Below are 23,253 nucleotides of genomic sequence, written 5' to 3'. Positions count from 1 at the left end.
ACTTTGCGAAATCTTCCGAAGGGATAAGCCAGTCTCCCCTCTGTTTAAAGCCTGGATTATGCTTAATTAGGTAAAGGCCATGTAAACTGTTTGGCTCTGCACTGAGAGCAGGAAGAATCAGACCACCCTGAGCCGCCATGAGTGAGGTGGAAAAGAAGCCGGGGTGTCCTTCAGCCTCGGCTCTGGCTTCCAAGGCCCTTCTGGTGTGGAGTCGCTGTCATTAGGCACTGGCTGATAGGTGCCCTGCTTTTCTACTTAGCTGAGGAATGTCTCCATGATGCCCTCCTCGTTTTGATGTTCTCCACCTAACAGAGTTGCCTCAACTGAGCTAAGCATGTGGGATGCAGAACACCAACATCAGATCCTCAGTACTCTTTTCCTATCTAGTCCCCTAGTGCACTATTGGTTTTAACTTTTTGATAATATCATACATGTATAGGATGTGGTCTCACTGAGATTCTCTTATTTATTTATGAGGATAAATTACAATTTTAATTGAATTAAATTTACTTTAAATTTTATTCCTTCCCCATCCCTTCTCTTCAAATTCCTTCACTATTTCCTCAGCACTTTCCCTCCCAATTTCATGGGCTCTTACAAAAACAAACAAAAACGAAACACCCACCAAGTCCCTTAGTGCTGCCTGTATAGTCTCAGGTGCAGCACAATCAACTCAATGAGAAGCCATGCAGGTGCCTTAAGAGAACTGATTCCCTGATCTCCAGAAGCCACCAAACTGCTCCTCAGCTGAGGAGAGATTTTGTGTAGATTGACTGTGTGCAGGCCTTGTGCATGCAGTCCCAGCTACTCTTGATTCATGTTTGTAACCATCTTATCATGTCTGAAAAATACTGTTTTTCTACCTCTGGCTCTTACAATCTTTTTACTTCCTATTCTTCAAGGATCACTGACTCAGCCAGATGGTACTGTGTTCGAACTACAGGTACTCGCTTACCATGCTTAGACCTGGCTGAGAGAGGCTTGACTTTATTATCTCATATTTTAATATGGCATAAGTTCTACATGCAGGATTGGTGAAGGTAAGATCTGTTCTTCCCATGCAAAGCAGATAAGGGGCCAGCATCCTGAGAAATGGCTAAGTTTGCAGCAATAGAATGAGTCATGAACTGTTTTACGGCTGCAGGATAAGATGTGTTATGTCCCAGTCAGAGAACTGTGCATGGCTGATTTTCACTTAAGTCATCTTACTGTAAACACTGAGAGCTTCCCAGCTTGAAAAGACTCTTGAAAATGCAAAAGTTAAAAAGGAGCCAATGAAAAAGTGCCTGAAAGAAACAGAGGTGCTCGAACTGTCTGGAATTTGGACTGCAGTCAAGCCAGAGTTCTTAATGCAGTTGGGGTTCCTCTGAGGCTTGTCTGAGCTCATCTAGCAGTTCTTTCACTGGCAACAGAATCATGAATTACTCACAGAGATGGGGCCTGTGACTGATTCCCAGTTGGTCTCTGAGGCTGCTTCAGGTTGGAAATCTTCCTGGAAGGTAAAGACACATCTGTGAGTAAGTCACCCCTCGGCTCAATTCCCTACCCAAGGCTGCAACATCTCAGCCTTCCGAATGTTGTTCCAATGAAGTGGAAACAAGACCAGGGCTACATTATTAACAAGCGGATCACCATTTCTATGAAGTGTCTGCCCCCAAGAGCCCCTTCCATTCCAAACATGGAGAGCTGTGCCAACATTGTCTTGTAAATATGGGAGAAACAGGAAATGTACAGACAGAAGTTCAAATTCAACATGGCCATCAGTTGGTGTGTGACCTCGAGTGACCTTCTCAGCCTCTAATTCTTCTCTTCTTCATCTGTAATTGGCTGGGGTGTTTAAATTGCAGAACTGTTTCAGGAATTGACTGTAGTAATTATGCAATTATAATTGGCATTTAATAAGAGCTTAATACAGAGAAAGAATAATTATTGTCATTCTGGATGTGCGTTTGGTTTAAACTAGGCTCTAAATCAAGTTCAGTTCTGCCTGCTAAGCCAGTCCTCAGCAGCAACGATCTTTTCAAAGATTAACCTTAGAGGCTGTCTGGGACTCCATTAACAAATGTCAGGAAGAATGGTAGGGGGAAGACCGCTGCTGCTGGGGGACTGAAAACAGGCAGAAAACAGAGCCAGCCTAAGAAAGTTATCTCCAACAAGCCTAAAAGGATGTGTGATAGCTACTGCATCCATAGAAAGAATTCTCCTCAGAGACAAACTTAGCTTCCATTTGCATGCTGTTTTCACATTAATTCCTCCAGCACTAGCACACCACACACACACACACACTCACCACACACACACACACTCACACACACACACTCACACACACTCACACACACACTCACCACACACACACTCACTCACACACACACACACACCACAAACACACACACACACACACACACACACACACACACACACACACACACACACACACACACACCACACAGACCCATACCCACACTGGGAAGGAGAGTTGAGCCTACCATTTCTACATGTCACAGGAAGCTTCTTGTTTTAGCCAAAATAAGTCAACCTGGTAATTTTCCAGACTGAGGACTGAGTTGAGTCTGAGGCATTTTGTGAGGATCCTAAGACATATTCAGTGACTTAAGTCGAAACCTTATTTGCTTAAGTGTGCTTATTGAATGAGAGCTGAGAATCAGGTCTAAATCTCATTTGCATCTTGGAGACATGAAAGTGTATCTTTTGATCGGTCATAATGAAATTCATTTCTGTTATAAAAGTTGGCATTGAAGGAAATGTCCGCTGCTCACCTAGAGAGAACTGGATCACCTATGAGGTGGGCTCTTGACTATCCTTTCATCCAACCTCAGTGAATAAAAAGAAAGAAACAGCAAAAAATGTGAGATGTGAATATAGGGATCAGAAAGACCTATAGTAGGATGATGTATCCAAACAAGGGCAGACTGGGGCTTACAGGAACCTCTTGGAAGCAGATAAGAAGACGGCACTAGGTGAAAGGCGAGGGGTTTTGTGGAAGAATACACTGCCAGGTCTGTAAGCATGGTTTTCATCATTATAACCACATATTCTAATCTGAGTCCTTAACAGTGAAACAAGAGTTATTTAGTTCAAAGTTTTGAAAGTCCCAAAAGTCTCAAACAGGGCAGCCCTGTTTATTAGGCTACCAGCAAGGGCCCAAGGGCAGGTGACAAGACAGTGACAATTTGTGTGAGGAGAAATCACACCTTGACATGGAAGTGCAGAGGCTGGGGAACTATATCAGTTAACCTCCAGGTGACATAAGAAACTCACATTAGGCCCCAACTGTCAAAGGTCTGACTACATATTGTCACCCAGAAAACAAAGTGCCCAACACATGACCTCTTGTGCTCACACTCTAACCATAGCCAGTCCACAGCACCAGGTGCGGCAATGCCAGTCCACAGCACCAGGTGTGGCAATGTCAGTCCACAGCACCAGGTGCGGCAATGCCAGTCCACAGCACCAGGTGCAGCAATGCCAGTCCACAGCATCAGGTACGGCAATGCCAGTCCACAGCACCAGATGCAGCAATGTCAGTCCGCAGCACCAGGTATGGCAATGCCATGAGCAGTTTTCCTTCACTTCTGTGGGTAACATCTACTAATTCCCCACTTCATTGGAGTGTAGCCTCTGAAGTGAGGCTGACTCATGAGAAAACCATTTCTTCCCTCAAGGACTTTGAAATCACTAAACTCATTTGAGTTCTCTGATAAATCTCTGCTCATATAACATTGAAGGTGGCAGACAACTGTACCTGGAAAGAAGTTGGGATGACTTCAAAATTCTTCACAGACCTCGAAAGAACAACACTCACCTTCATATGGAAAAGCAAAAATCCCAGAATAGCCAAAACAATCCTGTACAATAAAAGAACTTCTGGAGGCATCACCATCCCTGACTTCAAACTCTACTACAGAGCTACTGTAATTATCAGTTCTGTCTCTTTAAGAGACAAGTCATGCCAACTCCCTCCCCATCTGCTGAGGCAGGCAGATCTTCCTTCCTGCTTGCAGCCTGCAGCATGTGTCTCTTCCTTTTCCATCTTCCTCTCTGAGAGGCAGCTTCTGCCTCTCCCCACTTCTCCCTTTTCCCCTTCTCTCTCTCTCTCTCTCTCTCTCTCTCTCTCTCTCTCTCCCCTCCCCCCTTTTTCTGCTCTTCTCCTTCTCCCTCTTCCCTTCCATAACCCACTATATAAATATCTAACCTCACTCTGCATGGTGTGCCTATCCGTCTGTCTCTCACCTGCTGCCTGGGCGAGCCCCCTTCAGAGACCTGAGGCATGGTGGCTTAGTCTCGTGCACTGTCCCTGCCTGAGACAGGCTGCTCTGTGGCCAGCTGCCTGCTCCACTTGGGGACCTATAGAGTTTCTGCCACTGCAGCCACTGGGGATCTGGGGATCTGGGGATCTGCAGCATTTTTAATTAATCCATTACAGCTACAGTACTGGAAACAGCCTGATATTGGCATAAAAACAGACAGGAGGACCAATGGAACCAAATCGAAGACCCGGATATTAATCCATACATCTTTAAACACCTGACTTTTGACAAAGAAGCAAAACATATCAAATAGAAAAAAGAAAGCATATTTAACAAATGGTGCTGGCATAACGGGGATATCAACATGCAGAAGAATAAAAATAGATCCATATCTATCACCATACACAAAACTCAAGTCCAAAGGGATCAAAGACCTCAATATAAAGCTAGCCACACTGAACCTCATAGAAGAGAAAGTGGGAAGTACACTAGAACACATTGTCAATGGAGACCACTTCCTAAATTTAACACCAGAAGTACAGACACTGAGAGTAACAATTAATAAATGGGACCTCCTGAAACTAAAAAGCTTCTGTAAAGCAAAGGACACAATCAAGAAGACAAAACAGCAGCCTACAGAATGGGAAAAGATCTTCACTAACCCCACATCAGACAGAGGTCTGATCTCCAAATATACAAAGAACTCAAGAAATTGGTCATCAAAAAATACATAATCCAATTTAAAAAAATGGAGCACAGACCTAAACAGAGAACTCTCAACAGATGAATCTAAAATGGCAGAAAGACACTTAAGGAAATGTTCAACATCCTTAGTCATCAGAGAAATGCAAATCAAAATAACTCTTAGATTTCATCTTACACCTGTAGGAATGGCAAAGATCAAAAACACTGATGACAACTTATGCTGGAGAGGTTGTGGAGTAAAGGGAACACTTCTGCATTGCTGGTGGGAATGCAAGCTGGTACAGCACCTTTGGATGTCAGTGTGGTGATTTCTCAGAAGATTAGGAAACAACCTTCCTTAAGACCCAGGAATACCACTTTTGGGTATATATCCAAAGGATGCTCAATTGTGCCACAAGGACATGTGCTCAACTATGTTCATAGCAGCATTGTCATAGCCAGAACCCGGAAACAACCTAAATGCCCCTGATATATACAGATCTAATCTACATGGGAAACAGAAAAAGACAAGATCTTGTCAATAAATTGGGAGCATGGGAGCTTGGGGACCTTGGGAGAGGGTTGAAGGGGAAGGGAGAGAAAGGGAGGGGAGCAGAGCTCAATAAAAATTAAAAAAAAGTTTCTGTACATAAAATAAAAAGAAGAAGGTGGGATGAAAAAATTTCCATGTCAAAAGACTTGGAATCTTGCATGGTAAGTAGGTTAGTTCCCAGAGAAGGCCAAGAAGTTGAATTTGGTGTCTGAGATCTGTACACAACGTACAGGCGAGAGGAGTCAGAGGCAGCTTCCTTTAGGTGATCCATCTCACCAGAGACTGAAACTTGAGATGGATTTGGGAACTTTGTCCTCAAAGAAGACAATTAAGGGATGAGTTAGAGGAACAGTGTGAAATCCAGAATGGCTTTTTAAAATTTCAGAACTAGAAATAGTTTCAGGATTTATTAGCCCAATTTCATTGTTAAAAATTTACAAAAAAATCAGTGGGTCATATATAACTGAGGGAGACATGTGGCAGGCTCTGGGATGTAGCTGCCTTTGAGTGAAGCAGGAGAACGGGGCGGGGTAGAAAGATGGACACAAGAACAGAAAGGAGTGAGGAGTGTGCATCTCTGAAGTCTTCTTCCAGAGGATGGCAGGACTTAATGAATTCCATGATTCCAATTTGTTTTCTTATATAGACACTTATGCGTTTTGTTGGTTAGTGAGATGGCTCAGAGGATAAATTGTCTAACTGTCATACATACACTGGGATCTGGGTTTGAATTGTTAGAATTGACACAATACTGTGAGGGTTCACGAGAAATCCCATAAAAAACCCCAGTCACTTATGCAGTCAGTACGAGTGTTTTATCAATAAACAGCTGCCAACAAGTTGGGGTGCTAAATGGCGACCCTGAGAGGCTTGCAGGCCCCCTTTTAAGCCAGGTTAGGGGAATTCCTGGGAGGAGAGATTAGTCTGGTGCTGACTGGTGGGTGGCTCTCTTGGTTAGTGACTTTCCATTGTCAGGGTAGGGAAAGCTATCTTTGACTTTCAGGAGACAGTGGTCAACTGCTGGGCTAGCTGGAGGCTAAGGGGGCACCTGTTGATTGATTGCCTCTGAGTTGAGGTTTCCCCTGAGACCTCTTGCTCAGCTCTGGCTGGTGAGGGCTACTAGCGGAGACTGTCTTGGCCCTTCTGGCTCCCCTGGCCCTCTCCTTACCAAGCCTAGAGATGTGCATCTCTAATCCCAGAGCTCCTATGGAGAGATGGGGGGAGGAGGCTGGAAAATCCCTGGCACTCATCACTAAGAAACTGTCTCCACCACAGAGTGTGAAAACTGGCAACTGAGGCTGTCCTCAGATTTCCACAAACACACACAGGAACACATGGGCACACACACACACACACACACACACACACACACACACGAGGGAGAGAGAATATGTTTGAGGCCTTTTCAAAGTATAAAAGGGCTTTCATGCATAAACTCCTAGACAAATATGACACGAAGAGTTCCCAGGTTGTTCACTGTGTGAGCTACATAATTCCAGTCAGAGACTGTAAAAGGAACAATTGATAAAAGAATTCATTACATTCCATATAAGATGCAACTTCATCTTCTGTTAGTCACACAAATAAGAGACATTTAAGAAAAGCTAGTTTCTGTGTTAAGTTGCCATCATTTATAAGTGGGATGTTGAAAATGAGTTTATATAAGGAAACAGCGTCCTTTATGAGAACAAGATACCAAGCCTCTGAAGTTTTAGACCTGAAAGATGAATCTTGGCATAAGGGGGAGATATAACTTCTCAATACATCCTGTGTGATCATTGTTCATCTCCTCCACTAAACCACCCCATCAAGTCCAAAATACTAGGCAAGACTCCTACTTGAATATTCATGTTCCGGTGGCAGCCAGCAGGGTGCTGTAATTGCATCAAATCCTTGCAGTCTTCCACTCAAGATACTCAGTGCAGCTTGCCTGCTGTTGCAGGAAGTACCTGTGCCTTCTGCCTGTATGATGTCATTGCTTTGTCCTCTCTGACTTGCTGTTTGGCTTTTCTCAATTATGTCACCAATGGCTTTTTAGGGTCCTTTAGAGAGCTTTGAGGTTGAGCTTCTTTCTCCTTAATTGGATGCTGTTTTCTCTGCCTGGCAGCACCTCCCTCAGATGTTGCTGGTGCTGGCTCCTCAGCAGTTAGTTGTCTGCTGAAATATCAGACCTTTAGAGAATACCCTTGGGCTCCTTAAACACATCTTCACTCCAGGTTACTCGTGCTCTGCCCTGTCAACCCATTAAATTTTGTTGAGGTTGTAAGGAATGTCTGGAATGATTAATCTCTTATTTCTTTGCTGATGACATTATTAACTAGAATGGAGAGACCGTAGTCTTTTATTTTATACTCAACTTCAAGGGCTTTGGTGTGTTTTCATATTGAACTCCTGTTTTCCTGGCTTCTAGATGAGGAGCAGAAAACAGGCAACTTGCTCTCTGACAGGTAGGAGCATGGATTCTATGATTTAAACAACATCATGATAGTTTAAGATATAACACACTGCTTTTTATGAGTGTTCTTACCAGAGCAGTGCCCTCAGTGTCACCTGAAGTGATACTGAAATAGAACAAACACTGAGCAAGCATTTGAAATGTATCAAAACACCCTAGTGTCTTAAAAAAATACACTTCTGCTCTTTGTTAAACCACACTCATGCAGACACTTTAACAGCCATGTCCTATCCCAGGCAGAGATAACCATTTCCTAACTTCTGAGATCTGGTGTATATTGAGATCTGTTTCCTTATCTTCTGTTCTGAGCTGTAGTAGTCATCACAGAATGGGGGAAGCCCATGGCTTGGTCACTTTGTTCCTCCAATCTGTTCAGGGGATTGCCACACGGGTGTGATGGGAACCTTACTGTAGGGAGAAAATGACTTTTCTTGAGATGAAAAACTTGAGCTCAGAGAACTGAATGTGACACACATCATTCCTCCCCATCAAGCGTCAGAGTTAGACCCCAAGGAACTACAGTGTATCTGTAGTCATCTGCTCTTTTCAGCTCAAACTACATTATAAATCATTCTATAATCACAGGCATTGCAATCTACATTGCTTTCATATAATAAGAATAATTCATTTCATTTAATATAGTATTTTTCTTAGCTCATTCCTTCATGTTTAAAAGTTTATTATATTTTGTTAATAAAGCACATTGTTGGCATATTCCCTCATCCCCTGCCTTTCACTCTTTGGGTTAATTTAAAAAGCAAACATGATACTCTGCTACTCAGTTTTAAATAGCACAGTAAATAGAGTTTGATTTATATGAGGAAAGAATTGTGGAGATACATAGAACTGAAATCTTAAACACAGATAAGTATTTTATATCATTGCAGTAAAGAAGCAATATTTCATTTGAAATTTTACTTATATTTATTGCTTTCTTTGTGTGCATGTATATTTGTGCATGTGAGTGCATGTTTGTGCATCTATGTGTGTGTGCTTGCGTGTCTATGCATGTTTGTGCAGATTCATATACCCTCATCTATGTGTGGAGGTCAGAACCAGTGCTCTCCTTTCACCATAGACTTCAGGGATGGAAGTCAGGTTATCAGACTTAGTTAAAGGCATGTTCTCAACCAGTCCTAGAAATAAAATTTCAACTACAAAAGTCAAACTTGAAAAACATAAAACATACACACTGTATCTGTAGAAGATCTGTAAATCCAAAAGGTATCAAAACAAAATTACAAGCATAAGGGTAAATGGATAAGTACAAATAATTAATGTCTATAAAATTAAAATGAAATCATAGATCCAAAGACAATAGATGGTCAGTTTTGATATCATGTACTTATGATAGAAAAATGTACAGGTGTCTGACTGAGAAGACCTAAAATACACATTTACAATGGCATTGATATTAGTTAACCATGAATGGTAGATGGTCTGCTTTCTTCTCTTTGTTCATATGTCACAAAATTTCATAACATTTCATCACAAACATCTGGTTTTAATAACAAAATGATATTTTTTCAGACAAGGTGTGTGTGTGTGTGTGTGTGTGTGTGTGTGTGTGTAGCACCGGTTGTCCTGGAACTAGTTTTGTAGGTCAGAGTGGTCTTGTCAAAATGATAAAACTTTAATATAGCAATGTAAGAGAAAAATATTGATTAGAAGATGCCTGATCATTCATCCTTTAAGTCTTATCTGCTGTTAAATTATATCCTTCAAGTTTTCATTCCTGGTTTCCCTGTTGGAAGATAATAACCTTTAAGTATATTCCTAAATAGAGTATTGTTGTTTTAATTAGGCAAAGATGTGTTACATTTGTTTATGCTGTGGAATATTACTTTAACTGTGTAGAGGTGTGTTATGTTTTTTACATTGTATTTGTTTAACGATGTAAGACTGTGTCTTTAATTATGTAAAAATGTGTTGCATTTGTTTCACCTTACCTGCCTAAGGAGTCTGATTGATCTAATAAAGAGTGGAACAGCCAATAGCTAGGCAGGAAAAGGATAGGTGGAGCAGGGAGGGAGAGGGAATAAATAGGAGGAGAAATCTAGGCTAGGAAGAATGAGAGAGGAAGAAGAGAGAAGAGAATGAGAGAGACACCCTTGGTCAGTCAGCGAGGAGATACAAGAATATATAGATGAAAAGAAAATTAACAAAAAAAAGAAAGAAGAAGGTCCGAGGTAAAAAGTAGGTAAAAAGAAAAAAGTTAATTCAAAGTAAGAGAGATAGTCAGAAACAAGCCTAAGCTAGGTTAAGCATTCAAAACTAATAAATCTCCATGTCATGATTTGGGAGGTTGCCTGAAAGAGAAAGCCTGGTACAGGATATTATGCAAAGAAGAGTTCTAGAATGCACCGCAATGACCTCTAATGCAAGACAAACGGTGTCTTGAGAATCAGCTATACATCATCATCAATTTAGGGCCTTTCCAGGTGGATGTACACACACTCGTGAGCACCCCTCCCCTTTACACAGAAGAGAAAAGTAAAGAACAGTCATAAAACAAGCAATTAGCCATTAAATTAGGGCTAGACAGCTATTGACTAGTTAGGATCTGAAAACAATTTACCTGCAGATTTAAAGCAAATCAAGCATGATAACACAAGTTTTCAAGAGCTATCTTTGCTACTAAAGAAAAAGGAACAATGGGGGATTTCCATTTATGGAAGGGATTCTTGAGATAACTTAGCCTTTGATATTTGTTCCTTTGCATTCATCTGAGAAAGAAAGCAGAAGGCTTATAAGTGAACAAATGCTCCACTCACTCAGCAGAGTGAGCTTGTCACACATTCAATTACAGAGTATTGTGTTGATATCTTGTTTGTACAAATGAAGATCAGGGGGTGGAGCTAGCCACTAGCTAACCATAGATGTCTGGAGGTCTGTGCAGACAGACAGGAAGTGATATGGCTGGGCAGAGAGAGGAAGTGCTAAGGCAGGAGGAGAAAGGAACTCACTCTCTTTTTGGCAGGGAAGTTGAGAGGTAAGGTGGCTGTGGTTTTGCTCCTTCATCACTCTGACTCCCAGCATTTTCCGCAGTACCTGACTCATTAGAACTCATGCTACTGAGCACCTTCAAGGAATGTCCAAAATGGATTCTTCTCCTACCCCTTTAGAGCAGAGCTGGGGACTTCTGTTTTGAAGACAGCTTTTGCCATGCCTATATTCCAAATCTAGAGTGTTCAGCTGGTCCCATCTCACTCAGAATAGTTGCCCATTTTCATCCTAAGTTGGGTGTGAGCACATGAGCCATTGACTACACATTGCTAGACGAATAAATTCACTACCGCCACACAACATATGCAGTTACTTATATTTTCCTCAAAGCTTGTAACTAAAACAACCTTTAACTTAAGGAAAACTTCCACTAGGAAAGTTTCAGAAGACATTTCATAGAATAGTTTTCATCATCTTGAATACTTTTCTTTCGTTTGCTCTTTTATGCTCACCCTGCAGAGGAAGAAAATAAATATCTTTGCTCATCAAAGTTTTGCTTCTTGATTGAGTTATTGCTTTGAAGTATTTCCTCTGCAATTAGAAAGATACACCAAAGGGTTGTTGGAATCTATGAGCCAACAACTAACAAATAGACTCTCAACATTATCCCTCCAATGAATTCCCTGCCCACTCACAGCACTGTGTGCTCTTCTCATGACCTACTGGGGGAAAGTCAAATATTTTTAAACCTGGAAGGCAGAGGAATAAGATCACTCCACAGGGGAGATTTTTTTTTTTTTATAACAAAGCCTTTTGATCCTACAGCACTTGAGTTTCTGTTAGGAAGCCAAAATTTTACATGCAGAACTGATAATACAGCAGCATCTGCAGGGGTGGATAAAGCAAATGCTAAGCTCACAGAAACAACAAGCTCTGATCCAACAAGCATCCTTTGTTGGAGCATACTTTGGCTAATCATCAATGAATCACTTATAAAGATAATATGAGAAGGAAGGGCAGTTGTTACTGGCAAGTATTTTTTTTAAAGATTTGTTTATTTTCATTTATGTATGTGTGTATGTGACCATGTGGACAAGTACCCTCAGAGATCAGAACAGGCTGTCTGATGACCTGGAGCTCAAGTTACAAATGGTTGTAAGTTACCTGACAGGGGTGTGGGAACTAAACTCAGGTCCTCTGAAAGAGTACCAACCACTCTAAACTGTTGATTCATCTTTCCATCCCTGAGTCAAAGACATTTAATATAGAGCATACCAAAAGTTGAGAATAATTATTAATAAAAATTAAAGACTGTCATTTAAAGGCAGAAAGTCTTAATTTACCTCTGGAATTTAATAAAATATGATACTTAAGAGTTCTAAGAAACATGTAGTCAGTAAGTTGGAGGAAGCTATGAGACAATACATGAGATCTGAGATGTCCAGGTGAGCTTGCAGACACAAGGTAAATTATTTACCCAAATCAGAAACAAACAAACAAAAAATCTGCAGTTACTCATTTTGTACCATGAGCTGAAATGATACTGGAATAGAAGAGGTAGACTATAGGGGTAATTTATTTGTATTTTAACAAATATAGTTTGCCTGAAGATCGGAGAGTAAAACAGCCACACTGGTCAGCCTTCAGGCCAGGCAGTGACAACATACACTTTTAATCCCAGTAGCCACACTAATATACCATAGAAATCAGGCAGTGCATGCCTTTGACTCCAGTTCTAGAGAGGAATATAAACTGGGAGGAGAAATCTGACAGACACAGTCTCATTCTGAGATTCCTGGAGGCAGGATCACCATTTCAGATTGAGGTAGAGGAAAGAGCCAGTGGCTGGCTGCTTTGCTTTTCTGACCTTCAGGTTGACCCCTAATTTCGGTCTTTGGGCTCTTTATTAATCATGCGCCAGTAGACTATAAGAAAAGTTCACTAATGCATGCACTTTTGAAATGACAGAAATTTAAAGGGGTTATGCAGAAAACTGCAAAACATAAAAATACGACTTTGGTAATTGTTTCTGGCATGTCTTTTTTCTTTTCTCCCCCAAACAAATGACCAGAGAAAATTTAGTTCACACCAAGCAAATTCTGTTAGAGATCTCTCTATGATGTGTTGCTGAGAAGCTAGTGAAGATGAAAATTTGTGAACAATTCTTCTCTATTAAGATAAACCACTGGAAAGCCACAAAAATGGTGCAGTTCTTAAGAGCACTGGTTGTTCTTCTAGAGGATCTAGGTTGGATTCCTAGTACCATCATGGCAGTTCACAACTGTCTGTAACTCATTTTGCAGGGATCTGACACTCTTGACTGGCTTCTATGGGCACCAGGTATGCAAGTGTTATACAAACATACATGAAGGAAAAACACTTATACACATGAAATAAAAATTAAAAAAAAAACTTTGGGTAATTGTAATCAAACAACTGAAAGAATTGTAGGTTAAAATTTTCAAGTTGTTGAAGAAAGAAATTGAGGAAAATATTAAAAGATAGAAAGATCTCCCATTTTCATGGATCAGTATGATTAACATATGAAAAATGACAATCCTACCAAAAGAAATCTACAGATTCAATGCAATCCTCATCAAAATTCCAGCACAATTCTTCACAGATCTTGAAAGGACAATTCTCAGCTTCATATGGAAACACATACATACACACATACATGCATGCACACATACATGCACAAACAAGAACAGAAAGCTAAAACAATTATGACTAATAAAGGAACCGCTGGAGGAGTCACCATCACCAATTTTAAGTTGTACTACAGTTATTAAGTTGTAATAAAAACAACATGATACTGATATGTACACAGAGATGTTTATCAATAGAATTGAAATAAAGGCCCAGACATAAATCCACAAACCTATGGATACCTGATTTTTGAAAAAGTCAGAAATACACAGTGGAAAAAAGACAGAATCTCCAACAAATGTTGTTGGTCAAAATGGATGTCTGAATGTAGAAAAATGTAAATGGATCCAAACTTATCTCCCTAACTAAACTCAACTTCCAATGAATCAAAGACCTCAACAGAAAACCAGATATACTGAACCTAATGTAAGAGAAAGTGGGGAATAGCCTGATACAGGAGAAGAATTTTTGAACAGAATACAGATAGTGCAGGCACTAAGATCAACAATTGATAAATGGGACCTCATAAAACTGAAAAGCTTCAGTAAGTCCAATGGTACAAAATGGCTACCTATATAATGAGAAAAGATTTCTACCAATTCCACATCTGACAGAGGACTAATATCTAAAATATATAACGATCTCAAGAAATGAGCTATGCAAACAAAAAATCCAATCAGAAACAGGAGTACAAATCTAAACAGAGAATTCTCAATAGAGTAATCTCAAATGGTTGAGAAATTCTTAATGAAATGTGCAAAGTCCTTAGCCATTGGGGAAATACAAATCAAAATTACTTTGAGATTCCATTTTCCTCCCGTCGGAATGGCTAAGTTCAATAACATAACTGACAACTCATTCTGGCAAGGATGTGGAATAAAGGGAATGCTCATTCATTGCTGGTGGGAGTGCAAACTTGTATAGCCACTGTGGAATTCAGTGTGGCAGTTCTTCAGAAAGATGGGAATTGATCTACCTCAAGATACATCTATACCACTCTTGGGCACATATCCAAAAGACCCTTCATTCTACCACAAGGACATTTGCTTAAATGTGTTCATTGTTGCTATATTCACAAAAGCCAGGAGTTAGGATTAACTTCAGTGTCCTTCAACAGAAAAGTGGATAAAGAAAAATGTGGTATGTTTACACAATGAGGTATTACTAAAGTGTTAAAAATTAGAAGAAATGTGTAGGCAAATGGGTGGAACTAGAAAAAAATCATCTTGAGTGAAATAGCCCAGACCCAGAAAGACACATATGGTATGTGTTCACTCATAAGTGGGCAGCTGTTAATTAAATGATAACTAAGCTACATTCTGCAGATCCATAGAGGTTAGCTATAGAAGAAGGGACTAGGGGTACATTTGGATCTCCCTGGGATAAGGAAATAGAATAGATCTTAAGGGTCTACTTAGGGTGAGATGGGGACAGGAATGGGAGTATCAGGAGGGGAGATGATGGGAGGTATTGAGGAAAGGAATGCAAGGAAAGACAGCAAGGGACATTTGATGGGAGGTATGGAAACCTAGTACAGTGGAAACCTCCTAAAATATATAAAGGCAATTATAAGCAAGTCTCCAAATAAATGGGGGAGAAAGAGTCCCATCTGGCCATCTTTTGTCATCAAACAAAGCTTACAGTGCCATGACTGGATTGCATCCTATTGAGCTGTTGGCCAAAGGGGTCCCATGGGAAACAACCCATGCTCTTGCTAAGAATATAGGTTGTTCTCCATATACTGACAACAAGGCCCCATTGTTGAAGACAACACCCACACAACTCATTGAACAGGAGAGGTCAGGCTGGTGCCTACAGGGAATCTTCACCCCCTTGTTCTTGTGCCTTTGGTACAGAAAGTGCTCTGCAGGCTAACAAAAGTAAAACATAAACACCAACCCAGCCATAAAACCTTCAATCTACAATGCTGTCCTGCCTATAAAATAGCTGGGGAAATGTTGGCACAAAGCTTATAAAAGCAATCAAATGACATCTGATTTGATTTAAGACCCACTGAAGTAAATGGATACCATGCCAGACATTGCTTGGGTTACCAAGAACTAGAGACTGTATAGCCCCCGAGACCCAGGGAAAAGTTAAATGCTACTGCTCTTAACAAAAAGTCGTGATAATGACTCCTAATGATATTCTGCAATCTCATAGATCCATGCCTTATTTAGCCATTATCTGAGAAGGTTTCTCCTGCAGCATATGGGAAAAATAGAGACCCATAGCCAAGCATTACATAGAGAGAGAGTGTTTGTGACCTTGGAACACAAAGCTCCATCAAGTTTCTCCTGTCAAAGCTCAAGGAAGCCCATGGAATAGGAAAAAGAAAGAGTGTAAAAGCCAGAGGGGATGGAGTACACCAGAAAAACAAAGCCTTTTAAATCAGCTCATCAAAATTCACAGAGATGGAAGCAGCATGAACAGGGCCTGCACAAATCTGCATGAGGTCCTCTGCGTTTAAATCATAGATATCAGTTTACTACTTTCATGGGACTCCTTTGTTGGAGTCTATTTTTTTAACTATGTAAAGGTTAGTTGAATTCGCTTAACTATGGAAAAATGTGTTGCATTTGTTTATGTTGCAGAATATTTGTTTAATTACATAAAGATGTGTTGCTGTTTTACCTTCCCTGCTTAATTCACCTGAATGGTCTAATAAAAAGCTGAATGGCCAATAGTGAGAGAGGAGGTATAGGCAGAACTTCCAGGTAGGGAGAGTAAGTAGGAAGAAGAATTTATGCTCAAGGGAAGAAAGGAAAAGAGACACCAGGGGCCAGTGAGACAGACACAGAGGAAGCAGGAAAGTAGGGCATACAGAATGAAAGAAAGGTAAAAGTCCTCGAGGCAAAATGTAGATGAAGAGAAACAGGTTAAACTAAATTAAAAGTAGTAGTAAAATAAGCCTAAGCTAAGACTGAACTTTCATAATAATAAGTCTCTGGATTTTATTTGGGAGCTGGTTGGCAGCCCAAAGAAAAGTGTAAATAAGTAGCTCTCTGATTCTTGTGCCTTCTCTCGGGGCTTCTTGATCTTTCTGTTGTTTTAGCTTGTACAACTTCAATGTAATGGTTTTTGTTTTAGCTTATATTATGTTTTGTATGTTTTGTTGTTATCTCTTAGAAGCCTTTTCTTTTCCAATGAGAGACAGAAATGGAGTGTATACAGATGATAGAGGAGGTGAGGAGGAACTGGGAGCAGTAGAGGGAGGGGAAACTGTAATCAGAATATATGTATGAGAAAAGAATCTCTTTTCCTTTAAAATGAGCCAAAGAGGAGTCTGGATAATCTATCTGTAGCAGTGGCTGCTGTTTTTTAGGTAATAGACTTTACTGCAGGCTAGTGAAAACTATCCCTACAATGTCTCTTCATCACATCCCTGTATCTTTAGGAGACAAGGAACCAGGAGGACAAAATGCTGTCATGGTTGAGGATGATGCCTGGTTACTGAGAATATCCTGAGATATCTGAACCTGAGGCCAATTCCCAGCTCTGATTTCTGCTGACCTTTCATTTGCAAGAGCTCTTCTTATATAAGACAAATAAACCGTCTTGGTTTGTGCAAAGTACCAGCTTCCATAAATTCCTAAATGTGTTTCAACAGAAGAGAAGATGTAGTGTAGTTACAGGAGCCTGAAAATGATTAGAGATTGTATGTTTGATATCACGCTGCTAATCTCAAATACTGTTTATACGGCCAAGTTAAAGGGGAAGGCTGAGGGAATTATTCTATGGCCTTAGGAAATAATTCATTTTAAAACTGAGAGGAGTAACACAGGCCTGGGATACTTATATTTTAATTTCTTATACATTACTCAAAGCCTGAGAAGACAGCAACAAAGGAAGCATTCTGTTCATTGTCTTGCTTGATTTTTGTAACCGTATCCGAGTAAGGAAATCCTGTTTCTTTGGTAGGGAAAAGCAGCATTAGATTTCCTGTATGCTAAGCAACATGTCTACCCCTGATAGATACTTCCAACCTCAGAAAGTCTCATTTTATGATCAAAATTAAAAAAAAACCCTTTTCATGACTTTGCTAAATTTAGCAAGAATTACTTAATTTATTTGTATTTGAACTGCCATTCTATAAACAGATGACCTTTGTCCTAACCCAAAGCTAGCAGCATTGTTAAAGCTATTATTAGAGAAGATGAGAATTATAATCGGTATGAAGATTAAGGCCATGTCACCAAAATCCAACGATTAAAATAATTAGCTCTGCAAACTCAAATCATTTTATTGGTAAATAAAGCATGCAGGATCTGACTTCAGAAAGAAGATTGTGTCTGAAGTTGAAGAGAGAAACCTGCAGTATGTTTATTAGTTACTTGTCTCATTGCTGGGACAGAATATCCGACAAAAGCAGTTCAAGGAAGAGCTGGTTTTGTTTCACAGTCCGGAGGGTAGCCACAGAAATGGGAACTTCTTTTCATGTTTTGTCTACCTTCAAGAACTCAACAACTAAAAAGGAATGAACACATGGGCCCAGCTTGTATTCTCCTTTTTATTAAGTCTAGTATCTTGACCGTGGAAACCTTTATGGTGGGTCTTTCCACTTCAATAATGAAACCTAGAAACTCCCTCATGAACATACCCAGAGACTTGCTTCTGTGGCAAAAACTTATCAAGCTGGCAATATAATTAAGCATTGTGCATATCGAACATGGCAGATACACACACAAAGCCAGGGAGTGAAGCTCTCTCTATATGCTATTTGGCAAGATTTATGGTGAAGAAATCAAGGGAAAAATCTTGTAAGAGTCAGAGAAAGAAAACCATGCAGCATTCAAGACATTTAAAAATAGGTATGTTGCTTAGGGATGTATTTTAGTTTGCTTTCCTTTGTTGAGATAAAGCCCTAAACCAAAAACAACTTGGCGTAAAAAGGGCTTATTTCAGTTTAAGGTTGAACTCCATCATACCTGGAAGTCAAGGCAGGAACTGAAGCATGGACCACAGAGGAGCTCTGCTTGTTGCCTTGTTCTCTATAACTTGCTTAGCTTGCTTCTCCATCCAGCCCAGGACCACCTACCCAGGGACGGCACTGACTTCCCACTTCAGTTCAGGAAAATGGTGATGGGCCAATCTGATGGAGGCATGCTCTCTAGTTAGGCCACTCTTCCAAGAAAACTCTAGCTTGTGCCAAGTTGATCAGAACTAACCCAGGACAGAAGTGACTGAGTCTCTGCTGTGTGGCTAACACACATGCTAACCCAATCCTTATACTAAATCATCTTGCATCCATCAATGAAGCTGCCAGTCCTAGTAGGTTTTAGCCAACACAAGTCATACCAAATATAAAATATTTGATAGCTGCATGATATTACAGAACTATGTATGTGAATTAATAGTTAATTAAAACTATATCCTGTTTTTTGGACATAGGCCTTTTTTTTTAATGGATTCTCCATACTTGTTTTTGTGATATACTAGAACAGTTGTTAATATAAAGTTTGAAACAAAAGTGTGGCTTTTACACCCTTGCAAATCAACCCTCCCAAGAGGTGAGACTTGCACATTCTTGACTCTTAGTTCCTCTTTCCACTTTCCATTCAGCTAAGGATTCATCAAAGTAGATTTTTTTTTTTTTCAGTTTCTGATTTCAGAAATAGTCTCCCTGTTTGGGTCCCAAATTAAGCCTGTTGGAGGCAAGGGCCAAGCACACAGCCATGTGTCTCATTCTGATCTTTGCACAGAGGAAATCCCAGTGTTGTTACCAAGCTGTAAGTGAGCTTCTGAGAACTATGTAATTCATATAATCTCATAACTGGACAGTGCAGTGCTGTTTTTTTTTTTTTTTTTTTTCTGGCTGAGAGTCTCCTCACTGCACAGGACAGATGGTGCTTTGGTGAGTAAACCCACATGCAAAGGGTCTTAGAATTCATTTTGTCTTGACTCTATGTGAGTTTCCAGTAGTGTATTGTTATTATTAGCAGAACCACACAGTGACAATTTGTTAGGTAGAACATTAGGCTGTACATGGCAAAGTTTTTACCCCAATCAGCTAGCGTTTGCTTTGTGCTATACTATTTGTACATCACCATGTGCTGTGAACTTAGAGAATATAAATACACTGTTATACACTTTTGTCTAAGTTAGGGTTTCTAACTAAAGTTAGGTTGCTGTGAAGAGACACCATGACCACAGCAACTCTTAGAGAGGAAAACATTTAAATGTTGTGGCTTGCTTACTGTTCAGAGGTTTAGTTCATTATTATGATGGTGGGAAGCAAGTCAGCGTGAAGGCAGACATGGTACTAGAGGAGCTGAGAGTTCTTATACTTGACCCACAGGCAACAGGAAGTGGTCTGAGACACTGGGTGTGGCTTGAGCATATATGTGACCCCAAAGCTCATCTCCACAGTGACAACACTTCATTCAAAAAAGGCTACACCTCCTCCAACAAGACCACACATCCTAATAATGGCAATCTCTTTGGGGGCCATTTTCTTTCAAACCACCACATTCCACTCACTTTATTCCATTTCTTAATCTGTTTACCTACATAAATACAGGACTTAGCTCCATTCCACTTTCTGGTGCTCCCTTTCTCCTCAAATATTTTTCTATACTCAGCTTGCTTCTTTTCATTATGTATCTTTATTACAGTTAACAGGAGTAACCACAAAACAGAGTCCATACTAGACTGTTTTGAGATTTCTTCTGCCGAGGGAATGAATTCAAAACTTTGGCCCCAGGTAAACTTTTTCAGAGAAGGGAAAAAAGCAGCCATATTTTTTTTTCACCAAAATATCATAAGAACGATTTCTAAGGAACATACTAAAATTCTTCTCTGAAACCTCCTGAGCTATCCTGCCACAGTTCAAATCACTCTTAACACGGCTGTCTTCCATTATCCTCCTGGTATGGCCCATCAAGCATCAGTTAAAACATTCCACTGCTTTCCTAACTCAAATTCCTAAAGCCCAAATTTCTCCTAGCAAAATCATGGTCATGCCTGTCACAGCAAAACCAACCTGAATGCACCCATTCTTGTCTGATGTCGTTGGGACATACATTATCCATGGTAATCTGGATCAATCACCCCTTCTAACTCTGTTATTTCTTTCTCAACTTGTTGATTTAGCGGCATTAGGAGCCCAAAGTGACCAAGGGGAAGTCTGAACTTCCAGTTCAATGGAATGTTTGTTGTTCCTCCTGAAAAGGGCACTCTTTCCTCTAGAATCAAAACTTCCAGGCCAGCAGAACTTAGGGTTTCAGAAACAGGAAGCAGAACTTCCCTGGTGGGTCACTAGTGGCCATAGCAAGTGGAACCATTCCCCTTCCCACCCCTTTATTCCTGGACCCGTGGATCCTTGCTATAGAAGAAACGGTACCATATATTGGACCCAGATTCAAAGCACATAGCACCTTCTGGAGAACCTCGCCCCAGACCTCCAGGCTGCTACCACCTAATTGACACTGTAACTGTGTTTATTTAAAGGCCATTCCATCTGTCTATCAAGTTGGCTGCTTCAGTACAATGGGGAATATGGAAAGACTAGTGGGTTCCATGATGACAGGCCCATTGTCACAGTTTTCTGGGTGTGAAGTGAATTCCCTGGTCAGAAGCAATGCTGTGTGGAAAACACGTTCATGGATATGGCATTCTGTAAGCTCACAGATAGTAATTTTGGCAGAAAGGTTATGTGTAAGAAAGGCAAATCTAGAACTAGAATAAGTATCTACTCCAGTAAGGACAAAGCTTTGCCCTTTCCATGGAGGAAGTGGTCCAATGTAGTCAACCTGCCACCAGGTTGCTGGCTGGTCATCCCGAGAAATGCTGCGATATTCGGGGAAGTAGCAGAGAGTTCTTACATCTCGACCCACAGGCAACAGGAAGTAGACTGTCTCACTGGGCATGGCTTGACTTCAAAGCCCACCTCCACAGAGGCATACTTCCTCCAAAGCGGTCATACCTACTCCAGCAAGAATACACCTAATAACCGACTTTCTTTGGGGTTCATATTCTTCTCAGTCACACCATCACCTAAGTCAAATACACTTACAAATGTAATTTTGTGGTTAAAAACAAAAAAGGATTCCAAAGGCAATGAGAAACATAGTCACTAACACATCAAGGATAGGGTAAGCTGTTTCTTCTCCCTCCTAGATATGGAAAATTCAGAGCTGGATATATAATATTGTTGCTCCTTGGGTATCATATAGATATTTTGTTTTTGCAGGCCTCATATCTCATACTCAAACCTCAGAACAATTTCTTTATATTTATCAGCACAGCATATCAGGTGGAAGGGAGCACACAGATCTCATAAATTCATGCCATTATTTGACTACAACTTTGTGTGTGTGTTTGAAAGAGAGAGAGAGTGCACAAACATATTGCATGCACATGTGTATGCTATATGCACATATGCATTTACATGTAGTTCTTATGACCATGCACAGCCAGAGGAGGATGTACATGTTCCTGCCATAACAGTCAACTCCTTATTCCTTTGAGACAGAGTCTCTCACTGAACCAGGTGCTAGGCTGGCATCCAGCAGGCCCCACTGATTGCTTCTGTCACCCATAGCACTCTGGGACTATACTGCAGTCATATCCAGCCATACTCAGAACTCTATGCAGGTGCTGAGAATTTGAAATCAAGTCCTCATCCTTGCATAGTAGGCACTCTTATCACTGAACCACTTCACAAACCCCATTAACTGTGATGAGGAAGACCAAAATATGTGTCTTGATCAAGGCACCCAGGTCAGGGTTGTCATGGAGATTTCCTCATGACCATCATTTGCCTACATGCATGGAATGAAACCACTAAAGGGATTGGCAACATCACTGCAGGGAGATATAATATCTGAAGCTTTGGTTGTTTGATATACCACAGCACTGTACTATCACGTAAAGAGATGAGATTTAATAAAGCCAAGTCTGCTGCCTTGTTCCTATGGGCCCTCTTCAGTCTGGTGTATCTGTACTGGGAGGGGGCACATCTTATCTATCTTCTTATATTTAGTAAACTTAAACAAAATAGTGAACTTTTTAGAAAAGAAATAATAAACCACAGTTACTTTGAATGATTATAGAAGAAAAAAATATCAAAGCCAGAAATTCCATGCTGTGAGTTTGGGAAACTTTCTGACATGTCCACAATCTCCCCAGGCAATCACAAAATTAGGAGTCACTCTTTATTTTGCTAATCAAACCCTTAAGATATGTTTTCTCACTGAAATACAATTTAGTTCAATCTCACCTCTCAGCAGGGCACAGAAGTACCTTCTTCTCCCAAAGACGAGTTAACATGCTTGCCTGATCAGAGGATGCTGGAGAGGAAGATTCCCTAAGTGCCTTGCAGCAGCTACTCAAGTCAGACGGCAGGAATTGATGCAGCTACTATACGCTATAGCACAGCCAGCAGAGATCATAATGATGCTTGAATGTAAATGGCCATTGGTTGTTTACTTCAGAGGATGTTTGAGGACACACAAAATAAAAGCAGAACCCTTGCCTTCAGAAGAGCAGACTAGTCCAGAGATTCATCTTGCTGACTAAGGACTATGGAGATGGTTTCAGCTGGAAGAAGTGATTGAAGAATCAGCCTGCTAAAGCAGTGTTTGGAAAATGTCAAGTGGGTGCAGACATTTTCAAAGTGTTTCAAACCTGGAACACTGCAGGACTTTCTGTCACTACAGAGTTAATGTGAGGATTAAAGTGGTTAATTAATTAATTGA

At 40.5% G+C, this 23,253-nt stretch overlaps 1 protein-coding gene across 4 annotated transcripts in view; it reads right to left on the bottom strand.

The window, feature by feature from the left end:
• Positions 1-23,253, bottom strand: part of Pdgfd (platelet derived growth factor D) — a 218,908-nt gene that overhangs the window by 34,466 nt on the left and 161,189 nt on the right. For all 4 annotated transcript variants that reach the window (XM_041657463.1, XM_041657462.1, XM_041657461.1 and 1 more), the window contains exon 4: positions 1,430-1,492. In XM_041657463.1, the coding sequence (XP_041513397.1) occupies positions 1,430-1,492 (63 nt within the window). The remainder of the gene's footprint in view (positions 1-1,429; positions 1,493-23,253) is intronic.

Source organism: Microtus oregoni, unplaced genomic scaffold, assembly GCF_018167655.1.
Source record: "Microtus oregoni isolate MIOR12 unplaced genomic scaffold, Mior012 000008F_ref0000371, whole genome shotgun sequence".
NCBI classification, from domain to species: Eukaryota; Metazoa; Chordata; class Mammalia; order Rodentia; family Cricetidae; genus Microtus; species Microtus oregoni.
This window is presented reverse-complemented; position numbering and strand designations above follow the sequence as displayed.